Source organism: Hyperoodon ampullatus (assembly GCF_949752795.1).
Source record: "Hyperoodon ampullatus genome assembly, chromosome: 10".
Lineage (NCBI taxonomy): Eukaryota > Metazoa > Chordata > Mammalia > Artiodactyla > Ziphiidae > Hyperoodon > Hyperoodon ampullatus.
The window spans coordinates 22,157,102-22,176,363 of NC_136923.1; the positions used below are offsets into that span (position 1 = coordinate 22,157,102).

Sequence of the window (19,262 nt, forward strand, 5' to 3'; positions counted from 1 at the left end):
CTCCGCCACCTTTCAAACTGGAAAGTGAACGTGGAAAATTTCCCATCTAGAATTCCTCACCAGAAACCCTGGGGGCCAAATGTGTTGCTGAATTCAGATTCTGTCAGATTTAGTTAAGGCAACATAGTGCATATGCCATCTATTACCTAACAGACCTAACCCCATAATTACAGATATTAATATTTATACAGTAAAATATATGAATATTCATGCAGGATGGGATAAGGCAAGATGAAGAACCTCATGTTAATTCAAGTCAGGTATTGCTGCCATTCTAAAGAAATTCTTGCCATTTTCAGAGCTTTTTGGATTGGGGGCTTAAAGATAAAGGATTGTAGGCCTATAAAAAAAAAGGTAAGGATCTTTAACATTAAAAAAAAATTTGTTAAGTTTGTCTCCCCAGCTGGGACAGTTTAGTGTATATATTTGCTCCATTACTGAATCCAGATCATACTCATTTTGTCTCCTTGCTCTCTCTCAAATCAGTGCACTCTTCTCTACCCCACTGTCACCTCCACAGTCTAAGGGCCTAATTACATTTTGCTGAGCTTACTACTCTTCGTCTTTCAAGTTTCACGCCGTAGCCAGAATGATCCTTCTACAGAAACAACTCATTACGTCACTCCCATATTTAAAACCACACTTCAGTGACTTTCCACTGTCTTGAAAATGAAATCCAAATTCCTTACCATGGCTTGGCTGATGAAGCCCTGCATAATCTCGTTCTGTCTTACTTTTTTCTTTGAACTACTGAACCCCAGGCAAACTAGAGTCTTTTCTGTTCCCTTTCATCTCTGCACTTCACCTGTCTATATCCATTGCCTGAATCGTTGCCTTCATCCCCCCAACACACATTTGTCCACTTAATGCCTAGTCTCTTTTCAAATCTTCTATATATTTTTGTATCTCCCCATACTTGCAGTTCATGATGTGCACGTTGTTTTGTTGTAAAAACTTGTCGAATGTATGCTTCCCATTAGTCTGCAAGTTGCTTCAGGATGGGAACTGGGTCTCTTATTTACATCTCCCCGCAGTGGCTGGTGCATGATGAGTTTTAGCACAGGAGAGAATTATTTCATCTTCACTAATCACAGATTCATTTCAAAAGGTAACAACAATGATTGCTTGCCTCTGTAGATTTTATTTAATTTTTAATTAACAGTTGTAAAGATGTTTAATGTTTTTATTGAAGTATTGTTGACATACAATATTATGGTAGTTTTAGGTGTACAACATAGTGGTTTGACATTGATAAACATTACATACTGATCACCAGGATACGTCAACCATCTGTTGCCATACAAAATTATTGACTATATTCCCTGTGCTGTATGTTACATCCCCATGGCTTATTTTATAACTGGAAGTTTGTACCTCTTAATTCTCTTCACCTATTTTGTCCAACCTCCCACACTTCTCCCCTCCGGAGACCACCAGTTTTTTTTCCTGCATCTGTGAGTCTGTTTCTGTTTGGTTTTGTTTGTTGTTCTTTTTTTTTCTTTTTTAAATTTTTTTTAGATTCCACATATAAGTGAAATAATGTTATTTGTCTTTCTTTGTCTGACTTATTTCACTTAGCATAATACCCTCTAGATACACATTATTGCAAATGACAGAATTTTCTTCTTTTTTATGGCTGAGTAATATTCCATTGTATGTATATACACCACATCTTCTTTATCCATTCATCTGTTGATGGGCAGTTAGATTGTTTCCATACATTGGCTATTGTAAATAATGCTGCAGTGAATATAGAGGTGCATATTTCTTTTCCAGTTAGTGTTTTTGTATTCTTTGGGTAGAGAGCCAGAAGTGGGGTAGCTGCTGGATCATATGGTAGTTCTATTCCTAGTATTTTGAGGAATCTCCATACTGTCTTCCATAGAGGCTGCACCAATTTAAATTCCCAACAACAGTGTATAAGGGTTCACTTATCCCACATGTGATTGTTTTCTTAATTTTTCTTAGTTTGTTAGTAGTTTATGGAAATACAGTAGATTTATGTATATTGATTTTTGTATCCTGCAATTTTAGTGAATCCACTTATCAGTTTTAATAGTTTTTTGGTGGAGTCTTTAAGGTTTTTTTTAATATATGCTTATCATGTCATCTGCAAACAGTGACAGTTTTACTTCTTTTTTTTCTAATTTGGATAACTTTTCTTCTTCTTGTGTGATTGTTGTGGTTAGGACTTCCCACACTGTGTTGAGTATAAGTCGTGATAGTAGGGAACCTTGTCTTGTTCCTCATCTTAGAGGAAAAGGTTTCAGCATTTCATCATTGAGTGTGATGTTAACTGTGGGTTTATTGTATATAGCCTTTATTATGTAGAGGTACATTCCCTCTATACTCACTTTGTTGAGAGCTTTTAATCATAACTGGATGTTGAATTTTGCCAAGTGCTTTTTCTTTATCTATTGAGATGACTGTATGATTTTCTCCTTTATTTTGTAAATGTGGTGCATCACATTGATTGATTTGCAGATATTGAGCCATCCTTGAATTCCTGGAATAAATCCCACTTGATCATGGCATACGGTCTTTTTAATGTACTGTTGAATTAGGTTTGCTAATATTTTGTTGAGGTTTTTTGCTTCTATCTTCATCAGGGATGTTGGCCAGTAATTGTCTTTCTTTTTTCTTTTTTTGGTGTACAGTCTTTGTCTATAGTTTTAGTATAAGGATAATGAGTTTGGAAGCATTCCTTCCTCTTTAACTTTTTGGAATAATTTGTAAAGGATAAGTATTAACTCTTCTTTAAATGTTTTATAGAATTCATCTCTGAAGACATCTGGTCCTGGACTTTGTTGTGAGGGGTTTTTTTGTTTTGTTTTTTGGAGTATACTTGCTTTACACTGCTGTGTCAGTTTCTGCTGTACAGCAAAGTGAATCAGCTATATGTATACACATATCCCCTCATTTGTGGATTTCCTTCCCATTTAGGTCACCGCAGAGCATGAAGTAGAGTTCCCTGTACCATACAGTAGGTTCTCATTAGTTATCTATTTTATACTTGGTATTGATAGTGTATATATGTCAATCCCAATCTCCCAATTCATCCCAACCCCCCCTTCCCCCTTGGTATCCTGTTGTTTTTGGATTTTTGATTCAATTTCAATACTAGTAATCAATTTGTTCAGATTTTCTATTTCTTCCTGATTGTCTTAGAAGAATGTATGTTTCTAGGAGTTTATTTGAGGTTGTTCAGTTTGTTGGTATATAATTATTTCTACTGACCTCTTATGATTCTTTGTATTTCTGTGGTGTTGGTTGTAACTTCTCTTTCATTTCTGATTTTATTTATTTGGGCCCTTTCTTTTTTTTGCTTGATGAGTATGGCTAAACGTTAATCAATTTTGTTTATATTTTCAAAGAACAAGGTCTTAGTTTCATTGATCTTGTCTATTTTCTTTTTAGTCTCTATTTCATTTATTTCTGCTCTAATATTTATTATTTCCTTCCTTCTGCTGACTTTGGCCTTTCTTTGTTCCTCTTCTTCTAATTCATTTAGATGGTAAGTTTAGGTTGTTTGAGATTTTTCTTGTTTCTTGAGGTAGGCCTGTATCACTAAATTTCCCTCTTAGAACTACATTCACTGCATCCTATAGATTCTGGAAAATTGTATTTTTATTTGTTTCGAGATATTTTCTGATTTCCTCTTTGATTTCTTCATTGACGAATTGGTTTTTTGGTAACATGTTGTTCAGTCTCCACGCGTTTGTGTTTTATCCAGGTTTCTTTTTGTAATTTGATTTCTTGTTTCATACCTCTGTGGGTGGTTGAAAGTGCTTGATTTCAGTCGTCTTAAATTTATTGAGACTTGTTTTATGGCATAATGTGATCTATCCTGGAGAATGTTCCATGTGATCTTGAAATGTATGTGTTTTTTCTGCTTTTATAGGAAACTGTTTATTTTATACTGGAGTACAGTTTATTAACAGTGTTGTGTTAGTTTCAGGTGTATAGCAAAGTGATTCAGTTATACATATACATGTTTCTACTCTTTTTCAAATTCTTTTCCCATTTAGCTTATTACAGAGTACGGAGCAGAGTTCCCTGCTGCTATACAGTAGGTCCTTGTTGGTTGTCTATTTTAAATATAGAGGTGTGTACATGTCAAGCCTAAACTCCCAATCTATCCCTCCCCCCACACTTCCCCCCAGTATCTATAAGTTCGTTCTCTAAGTCTGTGATTCTGTTTCTGTTTCGTAAATAAGTTCATTTGTATCTGTTTTCTTAGATTCTATATATAAGCGATATTATCTGATATTTACTTTCTCTTTCTGACTTACTTCACTTAATATGATAATCTCCAGGTCCATCCATGTTGCTGCAAATGGCATTATTTCATTCTGTTTAATGGCTGAGTAATATTCCATTGTCTATATGTACCAAATCTTCTTTATCCATTCATCTGTTGATGGACATTTAGGTTTGCTTCCATGCCTTGGCTACTGTAAACAGTGCTGCAATGAACACTGGGTGCCGTATCCTTTTGAACCATGGTTTTCTCTGGATATATGCCCAGGAATGGGAGAGCCAGAACATAAGGCAGCTCTATTTTTCTGTTTGTAAGGAACCTCAATATGGTTTTCCATAGTGGCTCTACCAATTTACATTCCCACCAACGGTGTAGGAGGGTTCCCTTTTCTCTACCCCCTCTACAGCATTTATTGTTTGCAGATATTTTGATGATGACCATTCTGACTGGTGTGAGGTGATATCTCATAATTTTGATTTGCATTTCTCTAGTAATTAGTGATGTTGAGCATCTTTTCATGTGCCTCTTGGCCTTCCGTATGTCTTCTTTGGAGAAATGTCTATTTAGGTCTTCAGCCCATCCTTTGATTGGGTTGGTTTTTTTTTTGATACTGAGTCACATGAGCTGTTTGTAAATTTTGGAGACTAATCCCTTGTTGGTCGAATCATTTGCAAATATTTTCTCCCATTCTGTGGGTTCTCTTTTCATTTTGTTGATGGTTTCCTTTGATGTGCAAAAGCTTTTGAGTTTAATTAGGTCCCATTTGTTTATTTCTGTTTTTATTTCCATTACTCTGGGAGACGGATCGAAAAAGATATTGCTGTGATCTGTGTCAAAGAAAGTTCTGCCTGTTTTCCTCTAAGGTTTTATAGTATCTGGTCTTACATTTAGGTCTTTAATCCATCTTGAGTTTACTTTTTTTGTGTGCTTTTTTTTTGGTGGACTGTATCTATTAAGGTCATCTGATCTAATGTGTCACTTAAGGCCAATGTTTCATTATTGATTTTTTGTCTGGATGATCTGTCCATTGATGTAAGTGGGGTGTTCATGTCCTCCTATTATACCTGTCAAGTTCTACCTTTATATCTGTTTATATTTACTTTATGTGTTTAGGTACTCCTCTGTTGGGTGCATAGATATTTATGAGCATTATACCTTGTTGGATTGATCCCTTTATTATTAGGTAATGTCCTTCTTTGTCTCTGTTTACAGTTTTTGTTTTAGAGTCTAAGTATTGCTACATCTGCTGTTGATTCCCTTTAGTGTATTTTTCATTTAAGTTACTGTATATATATATTTTTAATGAGTATAGTTGATTTACAATGTTGTGTTAGTTTCAGGTGTACAGCAAAGTGAATCAGTTATACATATACATACATCCACTCTTTTTTAGATTCTTTTCCCATACAGGTCATTACAGAGTATTGAGTAGAAGTTACCATATTCTTTAGTTCTGATTTTTTTTTTGAAGTTCTATCCCTTTTTTGAAGTTCTCACTGAGTTCGTTCATTCTTCTCCTTTGTTCAGTAAGTGTCTTTATGACTATTACTTTAAACTCTTTAGCTGGTAAATCGGTTACCTCCATTTCATTTAGTTCTTTTTCTGCGTTTTTTCCTGTTTATTGCCATTTGGAAGGTGTTTCTTTGTCTCCTCATTTTGGCTAACTACATATATGAGGTATGTCAGCTATGTCTCCCAGTCTTGAAAGAGTGGCCTTATGTACAAGGTGCCCTGTGGGGCCCAGTGGCACAGTCACTCTTGGTCACCAGAGCCAGGCACCCTCCTTTTATGGTTGAGTCTTGACTGCTACAGACACACTGGTTGGTGGGCAGGGCTGACCCCCAGGCTGGCTGGTTGCATGGGTTGGCCAGGACTGTTAAGGGGCACGTTGATGTGTAGAACTCGTCTCTGACACAACTGGCTGTGGGGCCTGATCATGACTCTTGTTAGACTGCTGGTGTGCGGAGCTCTCCGAATGGGAGCTGCTTTGGAGGGACACCAGTGCTGGCCAAGCTGCTGGGTGGAGTAGGGGGCAAGAACCATTTTGCAGGGGCACTGGTAATGGCTGAGGTGGCCCAGCAGGTAGGGCGCAGGAGCTACTTTGGAGGAACTGATCACAGCAGGGTAGGGTCTTAGGGGAACGCCGGGGTGGGGCACACAGTGTTAGCTAGGTAGATGGAGAGTTACGGAAATGGTGCACATCAGTGCTGGGCAAGCTAGGTAAAAGGAGAGTTTTAAAAAAAAAAAAAGAGTTCCTGCCAGCACTTCTGTCCCTGGAGGAAGTTCCACTGGATCCCTGCCCCTCTGGCATGTGTCCTAAATTTAGTCGATGAATTTCCTTCTTGTGTCACACAGGCACTTTGCAAGCTGGTGCCTCTGTACTGGCACTTGGAGCAAGTGAGTTTGTGTGTGAATCCTTCAAGAGTGGAGTCTCAGTTTTCTCCATTCCTCCAGCTCTCCTAGACCTAAGTTCCACTAGTTTTCAAGGCCAGATGTTCTAAGCGCTCATCTTCCTGGTGCAGGACCCCCGGGCTGGGGCAGTTGATGTGGGGCTCGGACCCTTTGCTCCTCAGCAGGGAGCTTCATGGTTGTGATATCCCTCCTGCTGAGGGTCCCCGCACCAGGGGTGTGGGTTCTGACTAGACCACATCTCTGCCCTGCGTACCTGTTTGGATGTGGCTTTTTCTTTATGGCCTTCGTTGTAGAAATATGTTGTCCTAGTCTCTAGGTCGTGCTCAGAAATAGTTGTTCTATAGGTATTTGTAGTTTTGGTGTGTCCATGGGAGGAGGTGAGCTCAGGGTCTTCCTATTCTGCCATTTTATCCAGAACCAACATCGCCTCTGTATATTTTAAACTTCTACAGGAGCTCACGAATCATAACAAACTGTATTTATACTGTCTAGTTTAGAATATTTGGATATAAAAATCTTAGATATCTAAGTAACGTTTTACAATACTCAAAGCACTTTTATTGATGCCTGGAAAGTACAGATAGGGTAATAGTTTCTATTAGCATCTGCCTCTTAGTAAAGGAAATACTAATACCTTATCATAAACTAGCTTGTTTTAAATTTTGTATATGGGAAAAATCCCTTTTGGCCTCTACCCTATGGGTACCCTGTGGGTTTGGTCAATATATTTTCCATATACTTGTGTATTTAAGACAGGTCTGTAGAAAATGTGGTAGATTTCAGTATGAATGTGTTTTACACAAATGGCTATCACTCTGGATATTTCTTAATCCAATGTGTATTATTCCTATTAGTATTAGGTTGTGGAGCTCTTTGTGTGCTAGTACCTATTTACCTGTTTTTTAAGTTGCTCCACAGCATCCATTATATTGGACAGGTTATAATTTATTTAGCTGTTCTTCTACTGAAAGACATTTTGGTTGTGTCTGTGGCAAAGGAAACACGCTCACAGGGTCCATGATTTCCCTAGTGTAGAGGATCAGTAAGTGATGGAGACCAATGATTTGGTGTCGGAGCAGAGTCTGTACAGTAGAATTTCTGTGATGACGCAAACATTCTTTCTATATATCTCCCTATCTATATGGCATGATGTATATGTGTCTAGTATGATTGGTTGCCGCTAAGCACAGGTGGCCCTTGAGCATTTGAGATGTGACTAGTGTAAATTTTCATGGGAACTTGTGACTAGAAGTGTCTATATTGGGCAGTAAAGGAGCTTTATGTAAATCTGTAACTTTAGTGCAACATTTGGTAGCCAGAGCATACCAAAACCCTGAAAGGTGGGATTGTAATTGTGTCTTCATATCTGTGTTCCCTGCACTAGCATTGCTTGGCAAATAGTCAGTGCTCAGTCCATGTTTATTGGCTCAAAGTCACAGAGGAGGTGTAGGAAGTTGTAGTTTAGGCTCTAGTTAGGATGTATGCCTGTTTTCATATCTCCCTGATTATCTGTTCCTTATCTGAATATGTTTTGATTAGGGCTTTTTAGCTTTACCTGCTTAATCTTTATCCCGTAATAATTATGCAGTATCATGCTGCTAATTGGCATGTGGGAAGACCTAGTCTCTGCTGATATGTTCCTTTTATCTTATTTGTCACTAAGAATAGAGAGGATCTAAAATATAAAATTTACATTTAAATTAAAACCAAGGCGAGAAGACATGGGGGGGCACTTATTAATGTTGGTATAAACACTGGACTATCTTTATGCATTTTTGTTAATCCACACCACAGGTACTTATCTGGTGTTTTTTGTTGCTTTTCCATAAAATCATAGCTTTTACTAGTTAAAAAGGGAGAAAAAATAGCTTTTTTTTCCCTCCCATCAGGCTTTTTTGTTATAATTAACTTATGAAGTCCCCCTGAATTATTGAAATGTGTCTGTAATACACATTTGGGATTTGGGAGAAGGGATGGGGAATTATTTGATTAAAGCTGTGATTACTTGGATCCTAAAACAGAAACTATTTAGCTGTTAAGCATTCTCGCTTTTGATTCGTCTACTGGCATAGACAAGGCTGTTTTGTGGTAGGAACTGTATTCTACACATTTATCAAGAGATATGCAGGGGATACGGGTTCGTGCCCCGGTCTGGGAGGATCCCATATGCCGCGGAGCGGCTGGGCCCGTGAGCCATGGCCGCTGAGCCTGCGCATCCGGAGCCTGTGCTCCGCAACGGGAGAGGCCACAACAGTGAGAGGCCCGCGTACCGCAAAAAAAAAAAAAAAAAAAAAAAAAAAAAAAAAAAAAAAAAAAAAAAAAAAAAAAAAAAGATAATGCCAAATCGTTTTCAGATAAGATGAGATAAATGTGTAGTACAATGAAACTGAGTTTATTTTGTCAAAGTGAATGCTTTCTAAACATGGGTTTTAAAAAAACTTAATAAGACGAAAGCCTAGGAATGGAAGACAGTTAGTTACTTTTTAAAGCTATATATTTTTTCCTTTTGATGATGCCCAAATATCTTTTCTGAGATATCGGATTTTGCTTATTTAAGGACAAGAGTTACTGTGTGTATTGCAGACATCTTTCATGGCTATGGATTGTGTGGTGAGATGCAGGGTCTGTCTTTAAGTTGTGAGTTCACAAGGTTTTGTTACCAGTTATGTTCTCTGTGCCACCTGGCAGACAAAGCAGTTTGCTGAGTTTTTCTCAGTGTTGGTCAGGTAAATGACAATGGAGTATCCTTTACAGAAAGTACTTTGGAAGTTGGAAGGACATGCCCCTTGCGTATGTTTGTTCATTTATCAAGTTTTAATTTAGCACATTTGTACCTGGCATGTCCTAGATGCTGGAGGGTAGCATAATAATTAGACTCAGGTCCTGCTTTCAAGGAGCCCAGGATTTACTCAGAAAGATTGGTAATTAAACTCTAGTAAATGAAGGGCTCATGGACAAAGCAGACGAGGGGTCAGCGATGGTGCCCGTGAGAAGCCATCGGTCTGACTTTACCAGGTAGGAAGGAGCTAGCGAGGGCAGGCGTGTAGAGCACCTGAGAACGAAGGGGACAACCTTGGGAAGGGGAATCAGCTCGTCTGGCTCAGAAATGGTAGAAGACAAAGCTGGAGATGTAAACAGAGCCTGTGATATTAAAGGCCTTAGAGCAAATCAAATTTCAGGGCTTACTGCCTGCCTTCTGGGAATTTGTATTCAAGGAGAATGGATGAAGCAGACTCTGCCAATAAGAAAGGGTATGAAGTGCTAGGAACAAAGTGCATATAAAATACCCTGAGGTTTCTGAGCAGGAAACATGTGATCTCTGAATCTGACAGGTCACATAGACTGTCAGCAGAGTAAGCTCAAGATTAGCCAGGATTTGTGTGTGTGAAAGAGAGATACAAAGGTTAGACTTGTGGAATCGCCCACAGCGGAGGGAGGATGGAAGCCATGGAATAGAGGTGGCATGATGATATTTACCATGAATTAGTATTACTTTCACCAGCCAAAGCTTTGATGAGGTCTGATGATCTAGCATAGCCTCTCATGTTGGGCCGAGTACATCTAAATCATCACCATAGATAAATAGATAACCACAGATCAATGTTTCTCAGCCGGGGGTGATTTTCTCCCTGCACCCCGGGGGACATTTGACCATGTCTGGTGACACTTCTGGTTGTTATGCTGAGGGAGAGGGTGCTACTGGCATCTAGCAGGTAGAGGCCAGGGATATCCATGGTGAATATCCATGGTGAATGCACAGGATATACACCCCCAATAAAGAATGATCTGGTCCCAAATGTAGGTCAAGAGACCCTGCCTTAGCGGTCTCTGCCAAATGTGCTTGTGCGAGAGGGCCTTTAGGTGGGAAGACAAACCTAGATCACAGAAGAGGAGTCTGTACATCCTCAGCCCCAGCCTCCCGCCGCACTCTGTGCAGATAACACTACTGTGTCATTTGTGAAATGTGGGAACAAGGAAAAGATTCCTTAAAAAAGTCAGAGTCCTCTCACTACTGCTTTTATGCATGTTACCTGGGTCAGGTTGGAATGGCTTCTTTTCTTTGAATAACCAGAAATATAAATTGGCAGGGCTTTCCACCTACCTATCTTAAAAGTTAACAAATGGCTTAATTTTTAAAGAACACAGTGAGTGTCTTGAAATAACAGTGGTGAGAGCAAAATAGCTAAAGATACGATACGTTAAAACCTCAGAACCTATGCCTGTGACTGTTTCCATTTTCTAGATGATATATATTCCCTGAAGATGTGTTCTTAATCTCTCTGTCTGTAGTTTCAGGGTAAAAATACACTTTTCTTTAGAAAAGCCTTAACTCTGTGTAAATACAACCACACTAAATCCCCAAAGGAGATGCCAGCTGTTGAGAAGTGAGCCTGTTGGTCTTATTCAAAGGTGGGCTTATCTAAATAGCTATATAAATACATAGTGTTTTATTTAGTAGAGTGGTATTTATTTGGGACAAGGGCTAGAAACAAAAACCCTCCATCTATTTCGTACAACAGAGAGTAAAGAAAATGCACCAGGAGCACAATAGCTACTTAGTCACCTTACATTTTCACCTAAAAAACAACATTATAGAAAGTACTAGTTGCCTATCTTTTTTTAAGTTTGTTTCTGCATAAAGCTAGAAATTCGTTAGAGCTCGGCAGCTTGGAGATAGGGATATTTTGTATTCTCCTAAGGCAGGGGGCTTTTTAAAGAATTTCATTTTAAAAATAGAAGTGACAAGACACTTTCTCATGTAAAGTATATTATGGTATTTGGCACCAGGAAAAAAACCATGTATCCCTCCTACAAACTATCCCTCCTACAAACTTATTTGCCTGTGGAGGCAAAACTCAGTTAAGTGGGTAGATGTTCTCAAGAGTTATTTTAATAGAACCCTATTTCTGAGTCTTTGGTCTCAGCTCATAGCCCTACTCTGTATGCACTCAACGCTGAAACTTTCAGGCTGTTTAATCATCTTAGTCATTGTCGGGTCAAACCCTCTGTTGGTTTTCAGTTTAGCTGGGAGTTCCTAGTCAATCCTTAACTCATAAAGGAATTTGAAACTTGTATTTTGGCTACCGGGATGGCTCTTATCATGTCTCCTTTTCTGAAAGAACATTTTGCGATTAAGTCTTTCACAAAGAAACTTTATCTGGATCAAATGTCTACTTATAGGGCTCCTCAATGTATTCTATCAAATATGAACATGAGGTCTTTTTTACAAATAGAAATATTTGAAATTCCAGGGCAGCCTGCTATTTTAAGGAGTCTATTGTGAATCTGTCTTCATTGTTCCGTATTTCCCAACGAAATGAAAGGACAGTGGTAAATAGTTTCCAAAGGGCTTGACTGCGTATGCTTCCTTCTTGTATTTATTTAAATACATTATTATACTTAAATCCTTAAACAAAATACTAGGCAATGCTGTAGTTGAGAATTGGCATATTTTTCTGTGATAAAAGCCTGAATCCATCATTTTCCCCACCTCAAGCTCCTTTTCTAGATTTGGCATCAGGATTATTTCAGATTCCCGAGTCCAGTGAGAAGGTACTAGCGTTTCTCTGCTGTGAAGCTGAGATAATATCGGATTCAATCTATTTCCTCTGTGGGGAATTTATTCCCAGATTTCTCCCCTCACTCACACCTCAGTTGGTCTTCCCTGTCAGGCATCTTTTTGTTCTAAATTCTTTCATTGTCCCTGCCAGACTCACCCTTCTAGGGACATAGGTTTTCCTGGCTTGTTGCACTACCTTGCTCAGGAACTTTCCATGGCTTCCCACTGCTTAGAGAATCAAGTCCTGAATTGTCCTTGACAGTCCCTAAAGTTTGCTTCCCAGACCACCTTTCTCAGCTGAACGTCCACTGTTTCCCTGCTGACCCCTCACTTGAGCCACGTGGGTCTCCTGGCTTCCAGGTGGCCGTTCACTGCCCCTCCTGCCTTCACCTGGACAGATCACTAGCCATCTGTCAAAGCTTCTTTGTGAATCATCCATGTAGCTCTGATACCTGTCAAGAGTACATAGGTTTCCACTGCTGAGTGGAAGAAAGTTTGTCTAAGGAACAGTTTTAAAACCCTTTTAAAAAAGTATCTCAGATTCACTTTTAACTCTGTGCAAATATAACTAAGCTCTGTCAACGTTTATATAACTTTTCCAGTCCTGCAGATGGCATTTTCAATTGAGGGCTGGGAACCACCTCTTGTTTATCTTTATATCTACTTGGGACCAAACTAAGGTACTCCGAAAATAATGAATGACTGGTCGGCCCTTTGAAGATGGTCAGTTTTGTGTAGCACTTATTAATCTAAACTGTTACTGCTAATTGTGGTATAAGTAGAAAGACTTATAGTAGAAAGGTGTAAACAGAAAGGTATAAGTAGAAAGATGGATACAGAGTCTCGATTCAAGTATTCCTCACTGTGTGGAAAGCTCTGGTCTTTGTATCTGGAACCCTCTGCCTCCCCTTCTTGCTTCTGAAGGTTCTTGGGACCATCACAAGGGAGCAGTATATAAAAGTGCTTTGAAGATGACACAGCTCCATGCAATTTTAAGGTGAAACCGTTGTGATGTTGGGGGCTGAAAAGAATGTAACTTGGTCAGACGTGGCCCCTGTGTGTCCGTCCACTCAAGTGCAGTGTCAGTCTCTGACAAAATAAATAACCCATTTAGCTACGTGCCTTTCTCAGTTTTGGCACTATAACCCATTTAGCTACGTGCCTTTCTCAGTTTTGGCACTTCCTGATTTAAATAGCACTTGGTTATTCTAGATCACACATCTGCCTGACTCATGTACTGTTGGTTTGGATGGGACTCATTGGATACATAGCTCAGTATTTGGCCCGAATCTGGAACGGTGGCTGCATGTGGAGAAAATACAGTATCTGTTTACTTCAGCCAATAAGGGAACAATCCTATGCCCTCATCCTGCCACATCGCATTTGCCTGACAGGAGACGAGTTTTGAATGCACTGGCTTCCTCCTTTACTTACTTTTGTCATTGCCTCTAGTAGAGATCTCTGCTGTGAGGGAGTGGGCACATATTAAGTTTTGGCAGCAGTGTTAGATTGCCTCTGTTCAAATGCTGCTGGGTACTTGGAAAAAGGGTGACTCTGGGCAACTCATTTAATACCACCAGACCTCAGTTTTCTCCTCTCTGTAAAATGCAGAAAAGAAAATAACCACTTTGAACCTCAGAGTTGTAGTGAATTTGGAATTAGCAAATGCAGGCAGGACATCCGGCGATGTGTCCTGCACTCAAGAAAAAGTAGCTCTTAGGATTTACAATCATACCTCATTTCACTGTACTTCAGATACTGCGTTTTTACAAACTGATGGTTTGAGGCAGTGGTCTATCAGTGCCACTTTTCCAACCGCCTTTGCTTACTTTGTTTATTTGTGTCACATTTTGGTAGTTCTTGCAGTATTTCAAACCCTCCACTGGCAAAAAGAATGTGACTTGCTAAATGCTCAGGTGATGGTTAGCAATTTTGAGCAATAAAATATTTATTAATTACAGTAGGTACACCGTTTTTTTGTTGTTTTTGGTTTTTTTAGATATAAGGCTATTGCACCTTTAATAGACTACAGTGTAGTGTAAACCTAACTTTTCTAGGCACTGGGAAGTCGTAAAATTGGTGTCACTTACTTTAGGGTGGTGGTCTGGAGTTCTCCAAGGTGGGCCTGTGGATGCCTGCTTTTTCTTGAACTTTAGTTTCAGACTTCTGAGGCAGTGGTAAAATCCATTGGGGTATTTTTTTTTTTAGTCAACGTGTTACTGTTTTGACCCAAAAAAAAGAAAAAAGAAAAAAAACAAGGCTAAACTACCTCCACCCCCAATCCACACATACTATCCCCGGCTTTGGAGCTTTGTCCTATACCAGCCTGCAGGGTGGGGGTTCACCTTTAAAAATCAATCCTTTTCGTCCTTTGAAATCTATGGGAATAACCATCAAGGTGATGGTTTTTTCTTAACTTCTCTTCATCTGCCTTCAAACCCAGAGATCTGGGGTGCTAGTTTCTGATTCAGGGGCTTAAAACATCAATCATTTTATTGGCAGACTGCTGTGGGGATGGTGAGATGAAGAGGAAAGGGAATTCACAGGTAAGCTAACTGACTAGTTGAGAATGTAGGCACGTGAGGGGGTGACCCGCCCCTCCCATCTTAACTTGCGTCGAGTAGTTGACTCAAGTGGTTACTCACCTTGCTGGAATGGGAGAGATGAGACACCCTGTGTGTTGAGAATGTTGACAGTTCTTAGTCTTTGCTGTTGAAAACAAAGAGTATCAAACACAACTGCAGTATCCGCGTCCACCATTATAACCTGCAACCAGAGACGGAGACCACAATAATAGTGAACATTTTCTGACAACATAGTGACTGGTCCAAAGTCAGCCAAGACTTTCACACGGGTTGGCTTTATCCTCTTGCCATCTTCTGGCAAGGCTCTGTTTTTATTCCCATCATACAGATGAAGAAACTGCAGCTGAGGGTAAAAGAGCTAGTCCAAGGTCCCTCAAAAAAGGTAGCACAGCCAAATTCAAACCCGGGCGGGCGTACTGCACAGTGTGAGATCTCACTAACTACATCATCATTGGTTAGCCAACTGCATAAAAAGAAAGAATTTGTTTCTGTACAATATATGGCTGATTGGATTCTTTACTCACAAGATTTCACCATAAGCAATCTTGGAAGCCAGTGTACTCATCAGTGTTGAGCTTTATGTTATCTGTATTTGGAGGAAGAAACAATGTCCCAAATATTATTTGGCTTTGTCTTCCAGCTTCCATTGTGATTCAGAAGTGGTGGTGTCACATGAATCCTTGTGTGGAAGGAGAGGATTGCAAAGTGCTGCCAGATCACTCAGGTTGGTCCTGTAGCAGTGGCAATAAAGTCAAAACTACAAAGGCAAGTATAGACAAAACCCAACTGTAATTTACAACCTCAGTATATCATCACCTGTGGGGTCTCCCCCCCCTTCATTTTGTCCTGCCGTCAAGAGGACAGCGTTCTTTTTTGTTGATAAACCTGCTTGGGCAGGGCCCCTCTGTGACTTTGGCCCTTTGAAAAGCCCATTTCTCAGCATCACCCTTAGTTTCAGGTTTTATAGAGCAGTGATTTGGTGGGGAAATGCATTCTTTTAGGCAGGGCTACTGAATTCAGTTCAGCTCCTTCATGGGCCGATTTCAAGTAAAGGTTTCAGAGTTGACAGTCCCGTGTATCAAAACAGTATGGCAGGAATCCACCTCCGGATGGTTTACTGAAACAGAAAGACCTACTGCCTAAGAGGAGATTTAATGGTTGAAGACTCTAATTCAAGCCTTGTGAGTCAATAGTTTCCTCCCCAAATCATCCTCTTTCTGGCTCTGAAAGACTCCATTTTCCACCCGGTTCTTGAGCCAGAAATTTAACTTCTTCCTCATCTCTCCCTGTCCAGTCTATTATTTTGTCTTTGGGATTGTTACTCCCAAATCCCTCCATGCTTCTGCGTCCCATACTTACAATCCCCGTGAGGTCCGCCATTGTGTCTCATCTGGATGACTGAGGTTGCGGCCTCACATCTGCTCTTGATTCCCTCCCAGTCTGTTCTCCACAGGATGACCCTAGTCATTTTTGCGAATTGTGGATCTACTAAGCTAGTCCACCTCCACATTTTTCAGTGGCTTCTCTGGGTTCCTTAGCTAGCCTGTGCTTGTCTGGCCCTAGATAAATAACCTGGCAAACTACCTCCCTCCCTTCATTCTTTCTGCTCCAACGGTCTCGGCCTTCTGTCAGTCCTTCTTCCTGTGGTGCCTTTACAGTTGCAAAGGAATGTGCCTTCCGCCTTTCTTTTCTAGTTCACCTTTATTTCTTCAGGGAATCCTTCACTGATAGGATTCACGCCCCCTGTATCTCTGAGCACGGTACTATAGTTACATGTTACAGGGAGTGCTATACTTATTTGCTTCATACCGACAGCCTTCTGTCTAGGAGGAGAGCTGTGAAGTCAGGGCCCCTCGCTGTTTTGCTTACCCATAATTGTCCCAGAGCCAGCTGCATGTCTCCGCAACTATTGCTTGAATGGAAAGATTAATACAACTGGTCATTCTAGGATTATAATGAGCTAGGCACACTGGAATAGGATGACTGTTTAGTTCCGGTTGCTGTGTCAGCTTTGGCCCCTGAGGAGGTATAACATCTCTTGAAGAGTTTCTCATCTTGCTTACAGTTTCCCCTTTATGAGTATTTGGAATTACTCGAGCTCTCAATCATTTTCAACCCCTGAGGTCAAGAGCAGGTGAGTTCTCCTCCTATGTGTGTACGTGGGGTATTATAATAAACAAGATTTTATAAAATCAATATTTAAATATGTCATTAATAAAAGATTACATCTACAACAGACTATTACAAAACAAGGTTTTATAATACATTTTAAATGTAGATTTTAGCTGATATTTGTCATACCCCAAATTACCAATAGTATACAGTAAGTGATTTGCTTAGTTCCTTATTATCTAGGTAAAATAATTTCAAAATCAAGACCATTTTAACATTAATTGCAATGATCAACTAACGTGTCCTTGTTAGTGATAGCATAACTAGGTTAAATGACCTGATCTATGCTGTTATGTCCAGGGCAGTAGGAGCTCGTGGAGGTTGCTGGAGGGAGAAGGAGGTTGGCACTGCCATCCTTTTGATCAGCTCTTCTTCTAACCAACTCCCCACACACTTCCAATTTGTGTAAACCCAAGTGTGCTTGTTAAGCAAATCCCGCCGTAAGATGATTCCACCATCCTTTCCCAATGCGCCCCTTTCAGCCCTTCTTCCCTCACCCCCTCCTAAATCAAAATCTTGGAGTGGCCAAGGAGCCAGGCTCTTAAATCCATCAACGATTAAAAAAAAATGTCCTTCAACATGTTTCTTGTCAACTAGGAAATTACATTTTGCAAGATTATTTTTGTATTGACTCTTACATATAAATATAAAAGAACAACACGAGCACCAGCCAGCTGTGTTCCAGAAATGAACGTGTCTGAGGGGTCCCCTGCTGCAGCAGCTCCCTCTGTATTGATGTGCTGAGAGCGAGGGCAGTTGCAGGAAGCAAACCTTGAGGGCCATTTTGGCTCTGGTGTGCTGGGGGTTAGAAGTTTGCTCAAGCTGCATCCTCAACGGTAGTGACGTTTCATTTAGCACTTGGGAAAGTTGTAGAAGCATAATAGAGTTCCCCCAGCTTTCATGATACGTAGCTACTTTTTTTTTTTTAAGTGATACAGCACTGGAGAATAATCTCTAAGTCATAAAACTTTGTTTCCTTTATTAATCCAAGTCAGTGTGACTTGAACTATATAAAACATTTTACGTCTTTTATGGAGCTTCTGCCCATAGAGTAACTTCATTTGTGGAGCTGTGACTGGCTTCAGTGAAGAGCTTGGTACTCACAGAAGCTGTACCTTAAAATCGACACTGGACCTTACACCCCAGGTGAGACAGCAGTCCTATAAATGTAGAACAATTACCTCCCTCGAGGGGGGTATTAACTATAACAAAATAGTTTCCATTGTCCCTAACAGTTGATGCACAGCAGCATCAAAACACAGAAAGGCTAAAAAATAAGATTATCTGCAGTAAGCCATCTAGGTCCGAATTTTATTTTCCACTTAGGTGCAAATGTGACAAAGTTAGCAGTCAACTTGAGATATTAATAGCCTTAGATGAAGATAGGAATGCGAGGGGAGACAATTCCCTAACCAGGAAGGCTGGCATTGAGTTTATTCCGCTGGTATAGTTTTCAGTATCCCCAGAGAGGAGGCAGCTACTGCTCTGTGGGAAAATATAACTGACACTCTGTCATCCTGGCTCAGTTTTCCTTAATTCAATTCTGAGTTTTATTACCTCCACCCTGCTAAATGTGCTACATCATTTCTCCCTATTTAAGTATGAAGGCTCCTAACACATGTGCAATGTCCTCTTAGCACCAAAGGCAATGACTTGCCCGGGCTTTTTGTTGTTTGCAAATGTAAGCAATTCACATTGAATTTTGAGAAGTTTTAGATTTTAAAATGGTCCTGATTTTAAAACGTCTACTAAGAGTGAAGAGGTATGTGTTTAGAGCAGTAATTCTCAATGAGGGGCAAGTTTGCCCTCAAGGGGACACTTGGCAACGTCTCAGGACATTTTTAGTTGTCACACGTCGGGGAGGGGGCTTGCCATGGGCACCTTGTGTGGATGGAGGCCAGGGATGCTGCTCCACATCCTAAAATGCACAGCACGGTGCCCACAACAAAGGGTTATATAGCCCCACATGGCAGTGGTGCTGAGGTTGAAAAACTGTGCTTTCTAGAATAGGGTCGTTTTCTTTAGTAGCTGTTTGTAAGCATCCTACCTGATTCTTACTTCCTTTTGTTCTTCAAAGTTTCTATTACGTGTCCAGTTGTTTTGTTTCCAATATTTCGTACTGGAAAACCTAGAGGTAGGAGGTAAGAAATTAAACAACAGGCTTTCTCTTCAAAACCTCCACCCTCAACATCTAAGATGACCAACGTCCTTCTAGTATCTTTCTCACAGGACTCAAATCGATACCTTTTTCCTCTGTCTCTTGGACTACTGT

The 19,262-nt window shown here is 40.0% G+C and overlaps 1 protein-coding gene across 1 annotated transcript in view; it reads left to right on the forward strand.

Moving 5' to 3' along the window:
* Positions 1-17,368, forward strand: part of TAFA4 (TAFA chemokine like family member 4) — a gene marked incomplete at its 3' end in the record, with an annotated part of 123,256 nt that extends 105,888 nt beyond the window's left edge. The window contains exons 4-5 of the mRNA XM_079712579.1: positions 15,459-15,583; positions 17,291-17,368. Of these exons, the coding sequence (XP_079568705.1) occupies positions 15,459-15,583; positions 17,291-17,368 (203 nt within the window). The remainder of the gene's footprint in view (positions 1-15,458; positions 15,584-17,290) is intronic.
* Positions 17,369-19,262: the final 1,894 nt, after the last annotated feature.